The 24,192-nt window shown below is 43.6% G+C and overlaps 1 protein-coding gene across 4 annotated transcripts in view; it reads left to right on the top strand.

The window, feature by feature from the left end:
* The window catches only part of LOC147272611 (interleukin-1 receptor accessory protein-like 1), a 274,460-nt gene that overhangs the window by 139,074 nt on the left and 111,194 nt on the right, over window positions 1-24,192 (top strand). For all 4 annotated transcript variants that reach the window (XM_086197940.1, XM_086198022.1, XM_086198107.1 and 1 more), the window contains one exon: window positions 8,431-8,710. In XM_086197940.1, coding sequence (XP_086054066.1) covers window positions 8,431-8,710 — 280 coding nt within the window. The remainder of the gene's footprint in view (window positions 1-8,430; window positions 8,711-24,192) is intronic.

Genomic DNA, 24,192 nt, shown 5'->3' with positions numbered 1-24,192 from the left:
TGAAGATGAAGTGTCATGAGAGTAAAGTGCAGGCGAGACGGGGAGAGATAGAGCTGTTTTATCTGCTTGTGGCGAGCGAGAAGGAGGATTGGATGTAAATGTCGCTGTCATGAAATACGCTGGGTGGCTCCACCCAGAAAGATCGATCCTTGTGTTAAATCTTAATTTCTGTAAACAAGTCATCATTACAGAAATAATGCAATTGCATATCTTTGTGAAAAGATGCCTTGGTTCATTATAACCTGAATTTTATTCTTGTAGCTTGGGTAATCAGTCCAGCTGTTGAGGTCAAAAGAATGACAACACTGCTAACAACAAAAACAAAAAGAGTCAAAGCTTTCTGTTCACTTTGGATTACATTTTTTGGAAACAAGTTGCAACTATAGAAGAAGAAAAAAAGAACCACTTAGGCCAGGATTTGAAGATGTACATTAGCTGATGTTGCAAGTCAGCTAAAGTTAGCAGCAAACTGTCTTGAAACCGGTGTGTGATTTGTTTTTAGCATTCGCTTGTTTTCTCCTCTGAACATCATATTTCAGCTAAACACTGACACAAAAAGACAAAACAGACTGTTAAGATCCTTAAAAGTTGAAGTGAGCTAATGCTAGGTGGTCCCCCTCAATATAAGCCGATGCTAAGCAGCTAATAACAGAAGCTAATTGTGCTGATAGTGGTGTTAGGATTTGTTTTTGGCATTGGCATTTATCCACACTGGGGGTGTGAATATTATATTTAAGGGAGAAATTGACAAGGTTCCTGAAATAAAAACAACAATGCAGGCTTTAAAGATTTGAAGTGAGCTCATGCTAGCTGCTTGCTATCAACAAAAGCCGATACTTAAGCAGCTAAGATCAGAGGCTAATTTTCTTCATAGGCGTGTGTATGTTTGATTTTAGCAATCGTTCTTATTGACTCTGGTGCTCTGAATATTGTATTTTAGCTAAACATTGGTACGGTTTCTGAAATAAAATGACAACACTGACAAGAGTTTGACTCGATCTACTGCTAGCTGTTCACTTTCAATATAAGACAATGGTTAGCAGCTAATGCCAGGTAGTAATCATTACATTGACAGGGGTGTGTTAATGTGCTTTCAGTCACAGCTGTCCCTTCACCTGAACCAAAAATCTCCTGAGAACAATTTAATGTCTTTACAAACATTTGCTGCTAATGTTGTTAGCACAGTTTATGTTTATCAACCTGTTCATTAGCTGTTTGAGCAGCGTCTACCCATTTCCCAGGTACAAAAGTTCATTTTCAACAAACACCGTGCTGATGGTGACCAGAGGAAAGACGGACTATAAAAACATACCCCCACACTGACTGTTTTTCACGTTTTTTCTCAGAAAGTATGTGTTTCCCAAAATGTGGACCTTTAGCACTTCTCCCCCTCTGCGCTGCCTCTGTGTATTTATAGACCCCCGGTGGTCGTAGCTTCTTTTATGTCACCATATGGCCCATAACTGTGGTCATTTGAGATTTTGCAACTCCTTATTCTTGCAGCGCCATTACACCAGCAGTTCTTGGCTCTTAATTTGCCAAAAAAAAAAAGAGAGAGAGATTTCTGTGCAGGCACATAGCCTGAGTGGAGCCTATTGTTCCTGGGGTCTTATGTATGGACATACTCTCACATGCAGAGAGAGGTATCTGATTGCTTTATTGGCTGATGACTCATTCTTTCTTTCTTTTACAAAAAAAAAAACAAAAAACCCTTATGGAGGTACTTCAATCATGCAGGTAATCTCCGCCTGCATGCCTGCAGCCAAGAGGTTACCTTTCCCACACATCAGAGCTATTTTCTTCTTAATTGAGACCCACTCTGCTGCGACAGCGTTTTCACAAGGTGGAAAATGGCAGGTCAAGATTCCGAGACATCTTTCTACCCCAGCCCTCTCCCTCGCTGCCGCCACCGCCCCATCCTCCGGCAAAAGTGGCTGTGAAGTTGATAAGTTCCGTCAGGGACCCTGGAGCCAGGCCAGCTAAGACACTACAGTTCTTGAGGGCAAGTAAAGGTTGATGTTGCGTCACCTCATAGATTCTGTGTGTGTAGATGTGTTCGCACATGCTTGTGTGTTTATCCGATAGGCCCGGGCCTAATGTAGGCGCACTGTCCTGATTGAATTACACTGGGGCTTTTATAGAGAAAAATGGTGGCGAACCATCTCCTTGAGTGCTTATGAGAGAACAGACACTTTGTGGGAGTCTCCGTGGTGACCTGACTCAATCTGCATACGATTACCCCTCAACAGACCTGGCGCCCGATTTATGAGCTGGTCGCCACCTTTTCTGACGGAGCGCGCGCTCGCTCATAAGTGACAGTAAAATGTAGCAAGAGCACGATGACATAACATTTGTTTAGCTTTATTGTGTTGCCCTTTAAACCAACGATGCATGATATCTGTTTCTGTGCATGTTCTCATAGCTCGACGATCACATGGATGGTCTGTCACATTGGTACTTCCTTCATTATTCTAGCTTTCATGCCCTATCGTTGACCTGTAAAGCACATTTTCAATCAAACTATCTGTGCTTCCATGCCGGCAGCTTTTATAGACGAATGGGGCCAGGAAGTACCCACGTCCCCTTGGCAATTTCGCAAATATGGACGATGTAACCGCCGAGTGAGACTCTGCAGCATTAAAATAGGACTAGATTATTGTCATATTACATCCATAATTTGTCAGTCGCAGTGGAGGGCAGTTACATGCAAGGGAAAAACCCATTACATTTTGGGATAGCAAAATTGTGCTTTTCATGCAGGGTCAGCAAACAATTTGATTAATTTCTCTGGAAATATTACAAGCGCCATTATTCGACATGATTCCCTGTTTGATCCTTTTAAGATTGAGGTTCAAATGAACACAAAGTGTTGCATTTAACTTCCCGGATGACAATATTTTCAAATGCATAAATGCAACGTTTACTTTTGCCTCATGAATTGCATCCTTGGTTCGGATTTGGTTGGACGCATAAAACATGAGGCAGCCATGACAAACAAATGCAGGCTTGACAAATAGCCCTGTCTCTATCTATGCTATAAGACCTCAATTTGATGTGACCATTAAATACCAATTTCTCTGTTGTGCACGTTTAGATAGATAGATAGATAGATACTTTATTAATCCCCAAGGGGAAATTCCATTCCACACTCAAATGCCTGATACAGCTAACACAAACAGTCACAATTATTGCAGGTTGATCGTAATAATGGTACACTTCAGAATTAACAATGACAGGAAAGAGGCTGGACTAAAGGGAGAGAGCGCAAATCGGCCGGCTCAGTCTCATCATTGACGTCCAGTAATTTTCAAATGTTAATTGTAATTGTTAATCTAAATGAAAATGTTCAATCGAAAGACTAAATCTAAGTGAAAAGGCTAAATCTAAAGGCTAAATCTAAATTTCTATGTTGTCTTGATCTTCATGTCACATTTGAATGTTAAATCAAAATGCTGAATCAAAGTCAATGTTAAAATAAAGGTTAAATGTTCAGTCAAAATGTAAATGTTAAAAATAGATGTAAATGCTAAAGATTTAACTGTTGGATTTCACATTTACTGTAGATTAAGATTCAAAATGTAGCTTTAGCATTTACTATGACATCAAATGGAAATAGTTGTCATCATCTATGTCTTCAATGTGTGGAGGACGAGCGAAATGTGAAGAAAATATTAAAAACGCCAGTTTTTAAAAAGTGAAATCAAGTCTTTTCCATTCAGAACCCCGTATCTGGCCACAGCTTCCGGAGACGCTATAACTGCTCCATGTACTGTCCAAGTCCAGCAAAGTGGAGATCTGGTGAGCAGGGAAAAGTTCATCAAGTTCAATTAGTCTTTGTACCATGTTGGTTTCCTGCCGACAGCTTATACAGAATTCCCACCCTTGCTTACTGAAAGGAATGATAACCCGCCATTCAAAAGTCTGCAACAGGCTATTTGAGGATACACGGAAGATAACAGATACCGGTGCTGGCAAAGTCTTCGCGGTAGTATTAGAGATAAATACTGCAAAGCTTTGAAACGGTTGTGTCGGAGTTCATCCTGAAAAGCAAATCAATTTAGGAATCCTTGCTTTTATTTTCTCTAACTTTTCTCTAAGCCCTGAGGAGCAATAATTGAAAACCATGAAAAGCCTTGCTAATCTGACAATAATTTCCCTGTTGAGAGGACCCACTGTACATTACATATACTTTCAGGAGAACTAACCCATTTCTGTCTTTATCTAAGTCAGATGCACACTAATATTTGTCATTTAATTATTTAGTCCAAAGATTTCAATTCTGCGCTTGACTAAATCAGCCATGCGTTTATAGTTCTGCACAATATCATCCGCTGAGCAAATTCCCGCCACCGCAACATCAAAATAACTCCCTTCAGAGAGGACCCTCTCCTCTTTTTCTCCTCGACTCTGCGAGATAGCAATTTTTCCTGAATGGAGGGAAAATGTCCAGCGAGCTGAGCTCGTGTTTGCCATTCTGATAGCAAAGGTATTGACAGAGCCAGGCTTTCTGATATTTGGCATGTTCTCTTGCTTCTTCTTCTTTCTTTTTTTTTTTTACTGGTAACAAATCTGTGCAGCCAAACTGACAGCGTGTCTGAGTGCATTTGTCATTTCCCTTTTTGTTTGGATCAGGAGAACGTGTTTTGTGCGCAAAAGTCAACAGGTGGAGCATATTGGACTATTTTCTTTGAAGTCATAAGATCCTTTTACATTGTTGATACTTCACTAAGCTGTAAAACACTCGGAAGTCAGGTCTTGCAGTTATATTTTCTTCCCGTTAAAGAGAAATATTTTCAAATGGACTGAACTTTAGTCTAATTTAATCAGGATTTGTGCTCCAGCTGCAGCCAGTTACCTTTCACACCTCCTTCTGCTATTTTTCATTACAAGTGCGGGTGAAACACTTCAGAGTCTCAATTAGAACATATGATTAGACTCAAAACCATCTTGGCGGTAGTTGTCTTACCTTAAGCCTTCAAGTTATTATCGCCCACAAACTAATTAGCAAGTTCTTGATCAAGCGAGTGCAGACCCTCGGTTGCCATGGCAACAGTTGGACTTAATCACAATGAAAGGGGTGGGGTATCTCAAAGAGCACACAATGCCAGCTGCATCATTTGTATTTGCGTAATTGCTACTCACCTTTTTTGTACAATTGTTGTTTTGTTTTTTTTGTTTTTTGTTTTTTGTTGTAAATGCAGGCCCACTTATGTTCAAGGACGGTTGTTTTGAGTCTGGCGTGTGAGCACTGTGTTCCCAGTCTCATCAGATGAAGGCGGCGTCTCGTTGTTGCTGATTTAGGATCAAGTCGGATCAGGGATGAGGCTACAGATGTGGGGCTCGTGCCAGGTCTGGCTGCGGGTCAAACGACTTGTCAGATTCGCCTTGCCCTGAAAGTACAGTTCTAATGACAAATAGAATAAAGAAAAAAAATATATATATATGTATATATATATAAAAAAAAGTTACAACGTGTGAATTCAGTGAGCTGTATCCATTATCCGATGTGTCAATGCCGCAATTAATCAATCAAATTTTGCACTTAAACTCTTTATGTTTTGTGAATTTTGCGGTTTGTTGGTCTGGGAAATCGCTGTCACTTGGGGAAAAATAGCTTGTTCCAGCTGGAATAACTCAGTATTCGTGAAAATGCAACATGAAGGCAGATTAAAACTCTTCTGAGATGAGGCAAATCAAGGCCACCCTAAAGGCCCTGACTGAAGTAGGCCTTGGCTTTTCGGGTCCTCAGGGTGGTTCTCTGGTGTCTGCCTTGAAACTAAAAGTGCCATCACCTCAACATTTCACTACTCTCAGTGCATTGTTTGCTCCCTTCTCTTGATTATAAATGATAATACAAAAAAAAGCGTTATGGGAGGATTTGTAGTTGATGTCCCCGCACTGCATTGTGGTAAACTGAGTCCTCACACAAAGACCCTCGCCCGCAGCGCTGCTCTCGGACCGACGATGGAGTAGTTTGCATCTTTGGTAAATAAAGCAGTTACAGAGGATTTTTTGGCGCAGCCTGTTGAGTCCCTGGCAGCTGTGCTCGCCAGCTGTTTTTACAGGACAACTGATGCAGCGAGGTGAAGCGAGGGGGGAGGGGGACGTTTGGAACACAAAGGAACAAAAGGATGAGGCAAAGAGGCGTTTTTGATTGGCCACGCTCCCTGATTGTCAAATACAGGTCAAGTGGCTATGATTAGCACTTCAGAAGACTTTGATTTGAGTTTTGATAATAGTTTATCTGTCATGCCTCTGCAGGCTCCGAGGCTTGAATCTGATTTATAGGAGTCAGAGCAGTGTTGACTGTAAACACATCTGAATTAAAGAGTCAGGAAAGAAATTCAACGTGAGAATTTAGGTGCACATTTTAATGTGTAATCCAGATTCAGAAGAACTTGGCGATACGTCACCACAGAAGAGGAAGCTGAAGTCACTGGACTCTCTGGACATCTACAGGCTGAATTTAAGTTACAGCGCCACCCAATGGTTACTGGACGTAGGCCTGACGGAACCAACATTTTTGCGACCTCAAAATGAAACTGAGGTTTTCAAGTGATGCGCGTTCTGTAGCGCCACCTGGTTTTAGCTTTAGTTAGGCTGAGTGGGCGGAGGACAGGCCTCTGAGTTTGTGTGTGTGTGTGTGTGTGTGTTTTCTTATACTTGCTACATTGTGACAGCCACAGCATTTTTTTAACCAATTTCTGGCCTATCCTAAAACTTCAAAAGGTTGTTTGAAGGTCAAAACTTGTTTTAGGGTCAGGATTAGAATTAGGTCTGGGTTGGGTTTAGGCATTTGGTTGTTCTGGGTGTGGGGCTAGGGAACACATGATCAATCATCCATCCATCCATTTTCTACCGCTTATCCTGTTAAGGGACAGGGGGGGCTGGAGCCTATCCCAGCAGTCTTCAGGTGAGAGGTGGGGTTCACCCTGGACAGGTCACCAGTCCATCACAGGACCAACACATAGAGACAGACAACCATTCACACTCACAGTCACACCTACGGTCACTTTAGAGTATCAATCAGCCTCGTCCCCTCTTGATGTCTTTGGACTGTGGGAGGAAGCTGGAGTACCAGAGAGAACCCACACAGGAACAGGGAGAACATGGAGACTCCACACAGAAAGATCCTGTGATGGAGCCGGGACTTGAACCCAGAACCTTCTTGCTGTGAGGCGACAGTGCTGACCACTGCACCACCGCACCACCATTATCAATCATAAATATGCAAATCAGTGAAGGTCCTCACAAGGACCCCCGGTCCTCATGGTCCTAATGCAACACAACATAATTTCTAACTTCCTGGTTGAAGTTAGAGTGAATCTCTGAATTGAAGTTAGGCTCAGATTAGATTTAGGCATCACTTGATTAGGATTAGGATTTAGGTTAAGGTGCCCACAAGAATGGAAGTCAGTGGAATGTCCTAATAAGGATAGTGGTGCAAACCAGTGTGTGTGTGTGTGTTATCCAGGCCCTTATATAACTATGTTATATACTTGTTTTCTATGCAACTTTTTTTATATAATCCATGTTGAGCGTATGTAAGAATAGGTCTCTATTTTGAAGGTGTTAGTAGGTCGTACCCACACTGAACTCAACTGGGTAGCGTTACCATAGCGATTTACCTTCACTAAACCTGCTAGTAATGCAGGCTGGCGCTTATGTGACGAATTTTCTCTCTCCCTACGCCGGCAGTTACTTTCTTTCCTGCTTGTTACACAACTCGCTTGTAGAAACCTCAGTCAGCATGTCAGTGTTTGGTATAGATGACGTGTGAAGTCTGATATTTGCTGTTTCCTCATGAATCACGAGCCCCCTAATATGAACAAATATGTCTCAAATCATCCATCCCGCCTGAGTAATGCAGTTACGCTTCAATCTTTGTAACATTTTGACAAACACGAGGAGGGTTTTAATAGGAAGAACCCCCACACACACACACACACACACACACACTAGGAGGCATGTCTCGCAATGCAATATGATGATTCTTTTTTTTTCCTTCTTCATTATGTTCCAATATGAGTGAGAGCAGCATTTGAGATGTCTTTAAATGAATTCAGCCGCTTCTGATTTCCTCAGGTTAAATGTAGACGCGTGTCATCTCGATGTGGCTTCTAGTTTACAATCAATTTATTTATGAGGCCTTGACACCCGAGTCCAACGTAAATAGAATTATTTTTTTCCCTGGCAAACACAGTGAATGCAGCAATTGAAATGTTGACTTTAGAGCAAAGGGGCTTGGGAGGTAATGAAACACTTAACTAGCATGAACAACGAGGCGACCTGCTAGGCATTAATTCCAGCACACCTCAGAAGTTTGATGTTACCATGCGTTGATAATTTTGAGTCAAGGTTTTTTTTTTTTTTTTGCGTTTTACGGCAGAGTTTTAAATCTTCAACTTTTCTCCTCTGCTTCTCTTTCAGTGGAAGGCTGCACGGATTGGTCGGTGGACTACCTGAAATACAAAGTGCTTCTGGGAGAACCTGTACGGATTAAATGTGCTTTATTCTATGGATATATCCGGGCTAACTACACCCATGCACAGAGCGCAGGACTCAGTCTGATGTGGTACAAAAGTGCAGGACACGGGGACTTCGAGGAGCCCATCAGTTTCGATGGCACACGCATGAGCAAGGAGGAGGACGCCATATGGTTTCGACCAGCCGAGTTGGACGATGTGGGCTACTACTCCTGCGTATTGAGGTACATTTCTCTTCTTTTGTATTCCTTTTGATGGAGATCACACTTAAGTCGTGGTATAGCCCCCCCTGTTGATTCCTAACGACGTCTCTAATCTCAGGGTTCAGCCATCCAACAGTATGTGGCCCCTTTGCTTTACTTTATGTTCTAATCTCTTGATTCATTGTTCTGAGGGGGTGCAGTCGGTTCATTAGTAGTTTTGCTAAATGGAGGATGACAAATGTTAGATTTCTCTGATGTGAAAAGTGAATGTGAAAAGCAGTTTTAGACCTGCCACTGGAGCTAGTCAGGTTTCCACGTTCCCAGAGAGCCATTGCTATTCAGCTCCATCAGGCTTCGCTTTTGACTAGAAACAAAATCCAAACAATTCTCTATTCAGCGCCATTGGCAGCATTTTGGGATCAGCGTTATTGTGTAATCACGCAGAAAGTAGAGCCATGAGATTTTGATTTGGACAAGAAGTGGCGCTTTGTTGCCGTGCAGCCTTTAAGCCATTCACAACCAAATGAAGGAGCACTGCTTATTGGAGGGAAGTAATACGGAGTGTTCTCCATCCCACGGTTGTCTCCTGCGGGTTCGGACCCTGTTGGATGCTGATGCTTGATACTTTACCCACTTTTTGATAGAAATAAAGTGAACTAGCAAAAACAAGTGTAGCAGCTCAACAGTCAGCAACAGAGACTGAAACATTTCGACCAAACTAATTATTTGTTGTCATTGGGGGAACGGGGTGACCAAAGCAACCAATACTAAAGGGACGAGTTGGTTTGTGGTGGGTCAGCTTGGTTGTGCAGGGCATGAAAGTCTGGTTTAGAAGACGACAAAAACAGAGTTTTCATGCTGCGTATGTGGACCTCACTTATCTCACTTATCCATGGCGTAACGCGTCAATATTGGTTGATAAAAGCTGGGCGAGCGAGTCATCCGCATCAGAACTGCCCACCCAACGTGAACATAAAACCCTTCATTTCTGTGAAATCTTTTCCTCGAACGACTAAAAAGTCCACAAAAATAAAGGATGAAACGTGTTCAATGTCAGGTGTAGAAGGAGGAAATGCTCACTGGTGTGGCCCAGTTGTGAATGCTTGATTATATAGTAATAACTTATTAACCTTGTAGGTAAAGGGCCTTTTCTCCTGACTGGCTCATTAGTCATCTCTATACGGCCACATACGTTAGCTCTTACAGGAGGGGGGAAGGGCCTCCTGAAAAAGCTTGGGTGGATTAGCTTATGAGGTGATGTATGTGTGTGTGAGGGCCCTCGTGTGTGTGTGTGTGTGTGTGCGTCACATGTTTAGTTTAATGCAGCGTTCTGAAGTGCATAGCAATGCATCAGAATATACCACACGGGACTATCAAATTAGAATGATTTATCGCAGAGTATTAGCATATTCAGTGCGTTCTGTTGAGTGGAGCTTCAGTAATAAGGCCAGGGCTCGGTCCAGATGAGTGACAGAGCAGGGGATTCTGGGAAACACGGCCCTTGATTGCCTCCTCTCACTGCACGTGCGCTTGAACCGAATCTAGAATAATGCCTGTGAATTACACTTCATATGTAACATGATGTTCTGTCCTCATGTTAATCAATGTCAAGAGACACTTTTGCAGAAATGACACTTTTGCTGTTCAAGCTATTAACCTTAAAAAAAAAGGCCCGCAGCGTGACGTTTTACAGCCACATTAGCTTTTGTCACATTCTCCTCTTTGTACGCGCGCACGCGCGCGTGTGTGTGTGTTTGTGTGTGTTGACAATGTGTTAAAAATTGCAGGAATGGTTTCATCCAATTTTACAACCACGTAGCAGCACATGGAGCTGTTGTGTTGACTCATTTCAATTCCCAGTCACCTCAGCCAAATCAGAGGATTGCTCTCCTCCTTTGTCTCGGCAGCACGGGTCCTATAGATGAGCAACGCTTGCATATGTTAACATATCACATTGGATTAGGCTCCTGGCAGGGCTTTTTTCCTTCTTCTTCTTCTTTTTTTTTTTTTCCTAAGGAGCCTCACCCTTTTGAAACAAGACGGAACCCAGGGAATTAGAGCACTCTGCGGTGGAACCAATGAATCACAGCACAACAATAAATCATCTCTCAGTGGATCCCTTTAATACTTGAGCACGTTATACAGTAACAATTCAACACCAGCCCTTGTGATTGTCTCAAAGAATGTCACACATGAGCGTTGGAGCTTTTCTTGTCCTTAGACGGTGTTGCGTGATAGCGTTTGTCGTCATTCCTCATCTTCCGTCCATATTTCCTTCTCTGATTACAGAATTCACTGCGGCATCGAAGGATTTCTAATCAGCAACCTTCAGTTCCATAATATCTCAATCAAATTAGCATTAGCAGATTAGCATTAGGATATTCGTTGCAACGGAATTCAACTGGTGTGATTATGATGAATTAAAGGATAATTTGCCAACGTGGCAACACTCCTAACCCTAGTTGGGACCAGTGGCGCGAGCAACTAGCAAGGCACCCCTTTAGCAGAGGGAGCTAGCTCGACACAGTCCCTCAAATTTCACCTCTAGCTTAGATACCCCTGCAGTGGTAATATAGGAGATTCAAAGTCTTTTTGACATGTCCATGTTTTTTTGAATGTGAGTTTTAAAAGCCAGCTCTGGGTGGTGAATTACTGCAAAAACCAGCTTGTCCTCTATTTCCTTCCTGTGTGAGTGACAGCTACACGAGGTCCTGGACCCTGAGGTCTGAGGCAGCAGGACTCAGACGGCTATCACTGTTGTTAGTAGTCACATCTGTGGTTAGAAAAGTGCCATTTCTGCAGAATTTAAGAGTTTTATTGTTGTTACTGGGCTGCCTGATGAAATTATTAAGTAGCAGACGATGTGTTTAACGGTGATATTGAGCCAAACTGCTTTTGATATCCAACGAGTACTTACATATCTAATTGAAAGGTACATGGAAACACATGGGGAGGGTAGAGTGCCACTGGGGTGAGGAATTTTAGAATCGTCGTGGGTGGGATTTTGATATTGGGTCGTGGATTATTGTAAAAATGACTTCCGTGACAGACAAGTTTATGAAACTTAAACTACACTTCTGACGTGGGACTTGAACTAGCTTCAACTACCTCTGTAGTCTCATGCAGCCACTTGATAGCGACTGACGATTTTAAGCCACATAAAGGCAAAGTGTGTGTGTGTGTGTGTGTGTTTATCTTCTGCCTTTATTTAGCCAGGAAGAAACACCTCGGTTCTTCAAAAAGAACGACCCTTTAATTCAGCAACACGACACTTGATTGAGGTCATGCTGAATATCAGCACTGTGATCTTGACATCTACATCACAGCCTGAATGATCTTCAGTGGAACAGCAACCTTGAGCTCTGTAAGAAGCAGTAGCACGTGAAGACGGAAACAGTCATAAGGGGTAACACATGTTTTGTGTGTTTATTGAATCATTTATTTGGCTACAACTACACAACGAGTTCCCCAGCAGACTGGGAAGATGAGAGCTACGGCACGGTGCGCTAGCATGGGCACGGTGCACTAGCAAGGGCACGGTGCACTAGCATGGGCACAGGCAACAGCCGCACGCACAGTGAGTGCATAGCGTCCTTCGCAAAGACACGACGTGACTCGCAGCCAAATATCCAGCTTGTACAGCTCAGCGATACGTAGGCGTGCTCAGGCCTGGAGCGATGGCAGTGCAGTCCAGCGGGAGAGTGGGAAAGGGGGACGATTGTGCTTCAGCGCAGCACAGGGAAACCTGGCTAAGCGTGAGTGTGTTAATAATATACGAGGGTCAGCTGATGTCATATTAACACACCTAGAAGTTTGCGCGATAATATCCAGGCGTCTGTTGACCATTGAAATGTAATTTCTGGAAAAAACAAACTTCTCTTTGATGCGGTTCATTGTAAGTAAGCGACTGAGAATTAGTGTGACGGAGTACTCAGCACTGTTGCTACTGGCTTTGAACACCTGTGAAGCAGGGTGATGTAGAGATACAGAATCTGAGATGGCAGGCGCATCATTTGTTTTATGACACTTTGTGTATTCATGATCAAGGACCACTTATCCTAAACCCCGATATAAACAGGACCGGAATCGTCAAGCTAGCTGAAAATCTCAACACGCCGCCCAGTCCTGTGTAGGGTGGTTTGCTTGTGTTGCTAAAGACAGAGTTTTGCTGTAGAAAGTTCAAAATATACTTCACTTTCCCCTCACCAAGGTAATTATTTAGTCATTAAATGAATAAAACCCTTGCAGCTGCTTCCTTTTTTTTTGAAGAAGGTTGACTCGTGTGTGTGTGTGATGTATGCTGCCTAGCTGCTGGGGAATAATACAGATGAGACACATCTGCAGTGTGCAAAACACAAACATTTTAATAAGTTTCGCAGTTCGCACAGTTTCTAGCCTGAGAAACATTTGTTCATGAAACAGCTGGGGGAGATGCGCCAACAGGGCGCAGATCAACACAATTATTTCCAATTCAAATCAGTCCTTTTCTTAATCAAGAGGCATGTTCTTCATCCTGCTTGAGACATCTTCGTCTTTTTCAAAAAGTACGTGATATCACAGCGCTGGCATGCTTTGCCGTTTGATTAAGTAGAATGAATATGATATTAGGTTACTTGTAGGCGTCTCGTGTACTACTTCATTCTCTTTGATAGACTTGAGCTGTAGTAGCTGGAGCTCTTGTTGAAGCATGTAGCTGGAACTGAATGTGTTTTGGTGATGAAGTTGGCGGCCTGGACAGAGTGACTCAGCACAAAGATGGTCCCCCTCAATGGTCGGTCCGCGCTGAGGGGCTGGAGTTGTCGCTACAACTCTTGAGGAACATTTATTCACACACGAACAGACCCCGGTGCACGTGCTCCGCGTACTCGCTAATGTTTTAAAAATATTCTCTGATATCTGCTCAGTCTGCTGGTTCTGCCTTTGGTAAATGATCCCTGATCAGCGTTTGCCTTCTTTATGCCGACTCAGAGTTCCTCGTTTATTTGCTTGACTCAGGCGCGTGAATTGACCCAGATATGAAACACCTGTCCCGCAGAATAATGTGCATTTCTACGCTGCACTCACATACAAAGAGACATGTGCTCTTTCGGTGCCGTATCCCCTTCCATCCTCTTCTCTCTCTCTCTCTCTCTCTCTCTCTCTCTCTCTCTTACACACACACACACACGCTGCTCTCTGGAGACAGCGTCAACTGACAGAAACTTAATGTGCGTCCTATTTGTATGTAAAAGCAGGCCAACTAACACACACCCATTTTGAGCATCTACTTCTGTCTGTTTTACTCTCTCTCTCTGTCTCTCTCTCTCTCACACACATACATACACACACACACACGCACACAGATCTGCAGGCATCACTGACACGTAATGAGAGAAGGCTCACGTCACGTACAGTAAACGAGTGAAGAGCATATGAGCAGCGCCACGTGTCAAATCGAGGTCAGCGCTCAGCTGTTTCAGATGTTATACCCCCAAGGAGCTCTGTCGTACGCACAGCAAAAGCATCTGCAGCGGCGGAGTGTGTCACTTAATGTAGAGTGGCAGAAAACACACACACAAACACACACGCGTGCCATTCAGGTACTTGGAGGATACCACGAACTCCTCAGCAGTGCTGCGAGCATCTCTGTAAGCCTATTAGCTTGACAGAGTTACTGATTCCTGCTTTTTTAGACAGGCAGCTGAGTCAAACATCAGGACTGAGAGGGAAAACCATCGCAGAGAGCTTTGGAATCAGCGATCTAAAATTAGTCCAGGCCAGTTGGGATTACATGTGCGATGTGTGGTGTTCAATTGGTTTGTGCTAGAGAATTAGGTATTTAACAAACCAGACAAACATGGCAGCCAGCAGTGAAGAAGAGCAGTGCGCTGCAACTGCGACGGTGTCGTTTCATAATCCAGTTCCTCCAGGGTTCAGTGCAGAGCCGCAGCTCATCGGATGTGACTGACTCCGGTTTTCTTCAGAGTTGGACCATCTCATGTTAGCATTTGACTGTGTTGGATTCTCTGTAGGTTTCAGTCACTTTCAGTTGTGTCCTCAGCTATGCCATTTGAGGGCAACTCCTAACCGCATCTGACAGTTCAGCCTTTGGACTGCTCTCCTTACGCTGAAGTCTGTGTCAGCTAACAAAAAACAAGTTCTGCTGATGCCATGTGCGATAAATGACAGCAGATTCATGTTTCTTTGGAGTTTTTTTATGTATTTGTGAGATAATGTTGAGTTTACCATAGAGACTTAGGACCTCAAGTTTGCTGCAACTGTTAAATTCCATTGCGGTGCTGATGCTTGCAGCATATTGTAAAGTATTTCCTGCGACTGCCCGATCTCAGAGGCGTCCCAGAGTGGTCTACCTTTAACAAACAGCGCTTCATGTCCACAGTGTCAAAGCTGCAGGTCAGTGGACATTTGACACCGTGGACATCGAGAACCACACCTTAGAGATGTGAAATCAACAGCAAGTCGATGCAGGACGGGCGAAGTAACCTTTTGTTTGTTGTTCTCTCACACCGCCGCATAGGTTCTTGCGAATCCTATGTGATCTTGTAATTATTGAGTGATGTTGTGGTCTCCAGCTGCCTGCAGCGCTGAAGGAGAATGTTTGGAGGACAGAACAAAATCATGTGGCCAGCGGAATCCCTGGGTAAATGCTTTATACTTAGCTCCTTTTCAGAGTTTTCAGAAGTGTTTGGATTTATTCGGAGGCATTTCTACTCTTTTTAGTATGAACCACCCCCCACCCCCCCCAAAAAAAAGCCACAAGCAATATGACAGCATTGCTGGATTTGCAGTGGCTACAATCGTTTTATAATTACGTTTCATCCAAATTAACATTATCATTCAAATAAAATGAACAGGAACAAACCTAAGTGGAACACACACACACACACACACACACACACACACACACACAGACTGCACACACACACACACACTGCACACACACAATACACTGTATTGATCACAGTGGATATGCAGGGATTACAGTGTCAGATTAAGCGCAGTTGTAGCAGAGTAGGGACCATCCAGCTTCATGCCAGCTCGCTAATGTTTAACCTTTGACCCCGCTCACTTGTATTGGCATGCTGCCGCCGTCCAGGGCTTATTAATGAATTTCCTGCATGTCCTGCAAATGCCTGGGCTGTCACCAACAAAGGACAATGGGAGAGGAGGATAACAAAGGAATGAGTGTGCAGCTAGGTTTGTCCACTTGCTTTTCTGTGAGTGTGCCACACCCGTGCGTGCGTACACACACACACACACACACACACACACACACACACACATACCAAGAACACATCCAGAGACATTAAAAACACTCCCCGCCCATCTCAGGCTGCAGCCATGTTGACTGTATTAGTATTCCCTGGCAGGAGCGGCTGGTAATCTCTCAAGGAAATGACAGTCAGAATGGGGCGTCTGGAACACTCCGTCATTCAGGCCCAGTCAGGGCCTGTCCAATTGATCCTGCCCAGCTGTCAAAGCCAATGAGAGACGCTAGACGAAAGAGCAGCAGGGACGGTTTGTGCCGCCTTGCCTTATAGATGATTAATAATATAGGGTTAGTGTTTGTGTTATAAGATACCTAGCAGGCGACAATCAGTTCACTGTGACCTCACCAAAGACGTCTGATGGATGTTTATTTATCGTTTATTTGTAAGCGCTGTGCGTTGGATAAAGGGACGTATCGAGGAAGAAATTGACACCAAAAAATCAGAAATTCCAAAAATTAATGTTTTTACTTTTGTAGCAGCTCATATCTTATCTCACAATGTGTCACCATCGTCAAGTTTCTAGCAGAACTTTGCCGGAAGCATCGCTCTGCCCCAGCCCACTTGCCGTCTTCACATCCTGGCATGATCTCACATTCTGGCCATCCACGTGATATCAAAGGGATAGTGATCCATGAAGCCTGGTATCCTTGTTCCATTCCCCCATGGTTGGGTTCTGATGCTCATTGGTTCCCCTTTTGAGGCGGGGTAGGAGGTCAGCATGCCCCCAAGGCATGTCTTCTGGTACCTTTCTGTCAGAACCAGCATTTAATCGCTGGAATACTTGAGGCGTCTTCGCACATCTATGTTCTCTTCATTGTCCCGTAGTTGTTACTGCAGGACCAGTTGGGATTCTGCAGTGCGTGCACTTCTTTCTCAACTTTGGCTCGCTGCACATATATGGCCTTCTGCTCCGGAGGCAGTGCTCTCCACCTTTCCCCCAGGACTCCACATATAACAGTGTTGCTTTTGGTATTCAACTCAGCAGCGACATTTTTCCTGTGGTCCATAACGAATAACATGTAAGAATTCAAAGGCTTCTTAACGTATGGTCCGTTCTTGTCCTGCCTCCTCCTCGCCCTGTTGGGGGCAGGTGCTTTGAAGGCAGCTGGAGCTGGAGCTGGAGCAGTCTCTAACGTGTACAACAGTTGTCCGTCAATCACTCCAACAGGGTGCAGGATTTGGAGAGGAGGGGATGGAATGATGGGTGGTAGATTGAGGAATGGATGATCAGCTGGCTGACCAGCAGCTGCGAACTGATTTTGCCACGTGTTCGGATCTGCCTGAGCGAAAAATGGCTGTTCTGGCTGAAGAGGTAGTTGGAGGAAGTTCATGCAGAGTTCAGCCATGTCCACATTTGGGAGTAGAAGGTCCGGTTCCCAAGGGAGTCTCCAATCGAAGACTTCAGGCTGACCTGCATCTGGTTGAGGTGGAGCATTGCACTGTAAACCAGCAGGATCAAGAGGGGCATCATTTGGAGGTTGAGGGTCCAACATGCCCCCCGCTTGACAGAGGTCTGGTCTGTCGGGATGCATTATTGTCACTCAACAGGAAGTAGAATTACAGATTTAGTTGTTTAGAGACTGTGTTGTTGAGTGAGTGAGTTCACATGCTGTTCTTGACTCTTGATTCTCTTTTACACTTCGAGAGCGCAACAATAACCTTGTGTCATCATTCCAGCCATTTGTGTGATGTCAGTCAGGGAACATCACAGATTGCCATCTTTTTTCATGACTTTGCTAACACGCCAGACTGGAACCGGCGGAGACCGACCACCCGGTTAGCAAAGCCAGGTTAGCAAAATCAAATAATTTCTCCACGAACTTGCAATCGTCTCAAGGTGAAGAGGCGTTCTCCTCGTGGTTGCACTTCCACTAAACCAAAGAGAACCATGCATGGCGCATTGGCGACGGTTTCACTGTCCTCTGTCATCTCAGATCCCAGACCCCAATTAGACTCTGATGCCTCACACTTCCTTCCCTGTCAAGTGTCATGTCAGCCAGACAGTTTTTCAGATAACAGAGTCACAGAGATTCGTCATAGTAAGACGAAGAAGTATCGTGTGGTGTTTTCTGAGGGAAATTAAAGTTGCAATTAACTGGCCTTTCTTGTGTTTATGATCTCAAACCGGCCTCTTTCCAGAACTTGCTCTTCTCGGGGTATTCACCCGGCTCCGGTCCCGACAGAGCAGAGAGACACTGCGGTGTTGCTTCTTCTTTCCTCTCTAAGGAAGCTGCCGCTCCAGGTTTATGGGCAATCCACCTGATCACTTCAGTTCACCTTAAATACAGCGCCTAGTTGTATTTTCCAGAGCACAAATCTCCCCTCACTGTTCCACTCATTTGCCAAGCAGAGACCTTTTTTCAGACAGGGTCGAATTGAGGTTGATTATGACTCTGGGAGAAGTAGTTCTACCTCGATGAACCACCATCTCCTCTTGATTGCCCCTGGTTGCCAGTGTCGTGAAATCATTATGTTCCAACTCCAAGAGCGTATTTAGACCTACTTGACTCAGCTTCAGTTGTAGGTGAGAATGAGGGTTTTTTTTGTGTGTGTGTGTAAAGTTCTTAAACACCTTGTGAGATGCCATTTAGCTCATTTCCATGGGCTACATGGAAATGTGGCAGTAAAAAAAAAGGAAAGCCATCTCAGCGTGTATTGTTGTAGAACAGCTGGATTATGACATCTCACCTGGAGCAAAAGAGCAAACCACCTGCCTCCTCAGCACTATTGTTGAAGAAGTTAAAGAGCACTTAGGAATCTTAAGCTCCTCCAAACCTGAAACAAGGTGTGATTAAAGCTGAATTTATGTATTTCTTTGTAATCTACTGATGCACGAAGTAAAACACAGGCACTTTGGCAACATGGGCTGTCAATCTGGGCAGTTCCGTTAAAATGCGGTGAACAGCTAGCACTATTTACTGAGTAGCTAGCAGCAGCTTGGTTTTTTTTTGCCAATTCATCTATTAGTTTCCTCCTTAAACATCCTACACTGAGATTTATGATCTTACTTCTATTACCTGAAAGCAGCACCTTATGCTGGCTGGAATCTCGAGCTCATGTTACCTCGCGTAGGTATGAGCAGCACTGTTCTCCTCACTCACAACTCCATGTACCATGGGATTGAAGTTCAAACTGTTCATTTTAGCTCAACATACTACATTACCTAGCTTTCACTAGATGTGGGTTGCAGAATGAGCCTCCCATATACCTCCCCTTAAGACTCCAACAAACTTTTAAAGGGTATTTGAAAAGAGTAATGTGTGACACCTTCTCACATCGAAAAACAATTTGTCAACAACTCACTGAGTTTTTAGTCTCCAACAAACATTTTGCAAAGACTGGGAGTCTTGCAGGGTCACCATTTACAAGACGACTAATAGATTCCTTTTGAGATTATTGATTCTGAGATTGATCACATCTAAGAGTCTATAGCAACATAATCTTACATCTTCTTCTACTTCTGCATTGGGGGTAAAACACAGGATCAGTCCACTGAAATCAGAGTTTCAGAATTGGCGGAGTGCCGCACCATTGTGACATGGTTGGAAGCAGACTGAGACGGAGAAGAATGGAAGCATGGTTTACGATGTGATGACAAGAGTTTGGGCTCTTCTGTTACATCGACTGTCAGTCTGGACTGTTGTATTAAAATGCAGTTGTTAGCGGCTAGCTAGCTCCATAAACACCCTGCGCTGCTAAGCTAAAAGATGCGGATTGCCGTTTAGGCAGATGAGAGTAACACTATTTGTTTTCAAGTTTGTTTGTTTTTTTTCATGAACCAATGTATTGGACAAACTGAAATTTGGGAGCAGAGAGCAGCTTCCATGGATGAGAGGTGTGGTGCGCAACCTCAGGCGGAGCGTAAGACAATTGTGTGGTATGGATTAGCCATCCGCTTCAGCTAAGGCTTATTGATAATGCTCATCTTTATTCACTCTTCCTTACACCTGTAAAGGGAGACTGCTGCTTCTGCATGGTGTTCAGGCAGCCCTTTATCTGGCTCTATGTGGTTTAGTTTCCCTGCAGCCATTGTCTCATGATGTATGGGCTTCTGTTTGGGCTCAGTCCACCTTTCACACCAAGCTTTATTCAGCCTGTAGCAGTGCTGGTGAACTTGGCCACATATTCACTCTGTGACATCTGATTTTACAATGGCTGTGCGCTCATGGAGTCAGTTTGAGGCCAGCTGTGGTGTATTCATGTACCCTTATAAAGGACGAACATGTATTTCATATATTCATTAATTCGTTTTTTTCCTCCCCTTTTGTATTATCTGTATTCAAACTCTTTCATTTTACCCGATCGATTAAAAAGGAGAGAAAACAAAAAAGGACGTATTGCACTGCATGGATAGTTAAAGGTTTCAATTTCAAGCGACTATTTTCCTCCCATAATAATATGCTTTCTCATGAAAAACAAGTCTTTTCGCGGCAGAAAGCATCATGTTTTCATGATTACACCGTATAAAAAAACGAATCCAGCCCTTGACATATAGCTGCAAACAGAGCATTGTATTTCTTCTCCATAAGATCGTGGTAAACACAGATTCATTACATGCACAATGGTAGTTATATTTAATTAAAGGCCTCAGACTATTGTCATTCACACAAGGCCCGCAGTGAAGCACGCGCTCGAACTGCGTTTTTCTCCGTTTCCTTTCTTTAACGCTGACATATTACACACGTGCAGATTTTTAGTTGCTGTGTCAAGTACTTCATAATAACAGTGGTTGACATTTAACACGTTCTGGGTAACCAGATCCCCTTGATTTTACATATGTGATTTAAATAAAATCCAAGATTTATATGCGGTGGCTGAATCATCAAGCGGTGTGAAGCTCCCGTTAAAACATCTTTTTCGGGGCTAAAGACGCTTGACCAAACACTGCATGAAAAATCCTTTTTTATGGGTTTTGCATGTGCGGCCACTATGAATTTTTATTGAGATGGACTGTTTAGGGCAAGTGCAGTATTCCCATTTTAAGTATCTTCATGCAATGAAACTCAACAGCAAGTCCATTTTTGTTGTTGTCATTTAAAGGGGTAAGCTTGCGCCTAAAGTTTATGAGGTAAATCATGAAGGAATTTTCTGAATACGGAGACTTGTATTTTAAAGAAGTCACAGCGTGATGCCTAAAGAGTAAAGTTGCGGTATTGCAGTGTTTACGTGCGCAGTCAAAAATAGGGTCAGTAATAGGAAAGAGAAATATGTCGATTTCTTCACGTGTACCCAACTATTTACAACCAAACAGAGGAGACGTAAATCTAACAAATAAAAGCATTTTCTCAGTTGCCGGCATTTCTAATTGGCTATAATGCCCATTATGATCTGCAGCGTCTACATGGAAATACATGTTTAATCCAGCAGGTGCATTCATTATAGCCTGTGAAAATCCCATCACATGCCCTTCACGCTCCTCCTGATTGGACATTTGTCCCACGCTTGATTCCATTTGATTAAGCCCAGCTCAAATGGCTCCTGGCTAGAGGGAACAAAGGGAGGTTGACTGTGGAGATGCAATGAGCTTTAGGCTCTATGTGACCCCCCCCCCCCCCCTTCTTCCAAGGATTGATCTCGGCCGTCAATCTCTTAAAATATACTGTTTAGATTATTTGTAATTTCAGTTCAGTTTCTATGGCACAGCAGAGTAAAGCCCTCCCCAGCCCCCAAAACTGAAAAATGCGATTCAGTCACATCCTCAGCATTGCTTACACATCCGTCCGGCCTCTCGGCTCTCCCAGTCTCTCCTGGAGTGGAGGAAGTCATCAAACAAGATGCCAAACCATCGCTATCTGATAGCAGGGACGCTGACCTTCTCCTCCTCATATCTGATGGTGGTTTTTATCTGCCAGACAAATGTCAGAAATACCATTCCCCGAGCACAATCACTTTGGCACCACAGCCGCCACAGCCCATCCACCCCACCCCCACCCCCCGCACACACACCCCCCAACCGTACCCCTCCAAAGAGGATTGTGAACAGCAGAACTCCAAGCGAGACATCTGCAATACCGCAGCTGTCAGTCAAAGCGTGATATAGGAGAGAACTCACAGAGCTCACCTAAATCATAGGGGTGAGCTGTGTGAGGAGGAGGAGGAGGAATAATAAGGAAAGGGACTGGAACTTGAAGCAGAAACTCATTAAACTTCTCATAAATGTGAAAGAGTGCAAGTAAAAATTACTGATTGTATACGGTATATTGTAGTTTTGGTATTGCCTTCATTGAAGTGAGTAATTTAGTGCGTAAGAATCAAATTTTTGGATCTGTTAAGTTAGTTATACACCCTGAGCACATCCTCCCATGTGCCATAACTTATTCTGACCAACCACCAATCTGATAACATTCTGGACTTTTTACCCATAATGCACTTTTATTGAATCATCAGAACACATCCAGGTTACCAGCGCTTGTTTGTTTTAGGTCATAGACAGGAAACAGTGCTAAATCCCATGATATCGATGCACAAAGTTGGTTATAGGAAAATATTGCTGAACCAAAACATGATTTTGGCTTGAGACTGTGACTCCTGGAGCAAATATAAAAACTGCTGTGGTTGCAGTTTGAGCTCAAATGCTGCTTTTTCTTTTTGTTCGCTCTGAAAATGTCATGTCGTTTAATCCCGGGCTCAAACAATCTTGGGAAAAACGAAGGTGCAGAATCCGCTTGTGCTTTCAGGGCCTAACTCGAACAATATTTAGAGTAGGATGGTAATATGTTACGTGGCTGTATAAGACATACTAACATTTTTGTACACAAAAATCAGCTGATTCTGAATCCAATGAAAGCTCAGAGAGCTGGTCAGATGCTTCAAGGCTTGTAGATTGCGTCCTCTTGGCTTTTCCGTCAGGTGCAAGCAAGCCTACAATAAAGAATTAGCATGATTGTGGGATGCGTGAACTCTGTGACCTCACTGTGAGTGTTGTGTGCATATCGCCGCTTGTAACAGTGCCGTCAGCGGTCTGCAAATATCTGCCGACCTCAGGCTGACAGCTTGAAAACCAGCGTTTTATTTTCATGCTAAATACGTAGCTTGGAGCAAGGATTGTTCTTTAAAATCAGGGACTTGTTATGGAAATTTAAGGTGTGAGTGTGTTTTTTTTAAGCCCAGTAACCTCTCGAGCTGCAAAAAAAAGAGTCGATTAATCAAGCAAAAAAAATTAATTGCGTGCTGTTTTGATAAGCCAGTAATCGTTGTCTTCCAGGCTGAAACGACTGCTGAAGGTACAGCTTTTCAACGTTTTTGTCATTTATGACAGAAACTGCAGAGGATTTGTAGCATCTCAGCGACTTGAACACTGGAATTTGTACCGACGGAAAGATTAATCGCGGAAATGAGTGGCAGATGAATCGATAAGGAAAATAATGGTTCGTTGCGCCCCCACTAACTGCAGAGACCCGTTCTTGGTGGCTTGACTATTTGACATTGCATTGCAGTGGCCCATCAATACCTTACCGGAGTCCATTCAGCAGCAGCAGCAGCAGCATGTCTGCACCAGACCGTCTGTATTTGATATGCACAGCAGTATAGCTGCTCATACATTACACCCAGAGGGCCCGGGGACCAATGAATAAGGTCACGCTGGAGTTAGAAGGGAATACAATGGAGACAAATTGTTTATGCTTGTTATGGAATCAGGTTGCTGGCATAAAGATGAGTTGAGGGTGTCGTGAAATGGAAAACGAGCTCCCTGAAGGCATCGACTCAGAAATGACTGAGCAGCGCGTTTGCATACGAGAAGTGCTACTTGTCAGTTTGAGACACCCGACCCAAGGGGAAGACATGAAGGTGTTTGCACACTCGTCGGAAAGTTGTTTTTAAATCTTTTTTTTTTCAAGCTAACTTGCATTTTTGGGGGGGGGGGGATGCACTTATGTATCTCCTGCGTCGTGTATTTTTAGAACAGTGTTTATTATAAACAGCAGTTTTTTCCTTCAAGAGGAAATCAGTATTTGTGTGTGTTTTTTGGCGCAAGATCAACATTTTAGGACATTTTTGTCTTATTGACATCTTCTAAATAAAATTAGTGGATCTTAATCTGTCTTTTTGAGAATTACAGCTGCCTCTCTGTTTTGTGTGTGCGCGTAGAAGCTCTGTGGACACAAGTTCGTTTTCCCAAAGCGTGGTATAACTGAATTATCCACAGAGGTGTGTGTTCCTCCCTGAGAAATCATGTACGACAAGAGAAGTGAGAGAAAAGGCATGTTAAGGCGGGGACAGACCACAAACACA

This window comes from Aulostomus chinensis, chromosome 1 (assembly GCF_037954235.1).
Source record: "Aulostomus chinensis isolate RoL2024-O1b breed Wild chromosome 1, RoL_Achi_v1.0, whole genome shotgun sequence".
Classification (NCBI taxonomy): Eukaryota; Metazoa; Chordata; class Actinopteri; order Syngnathiformes; family Aulostomidae; genus Aulostomus; species Aulostomus chinensis.
This window is presented reverse-complemented; position numbering and strand designations above follow the sequence as displayed.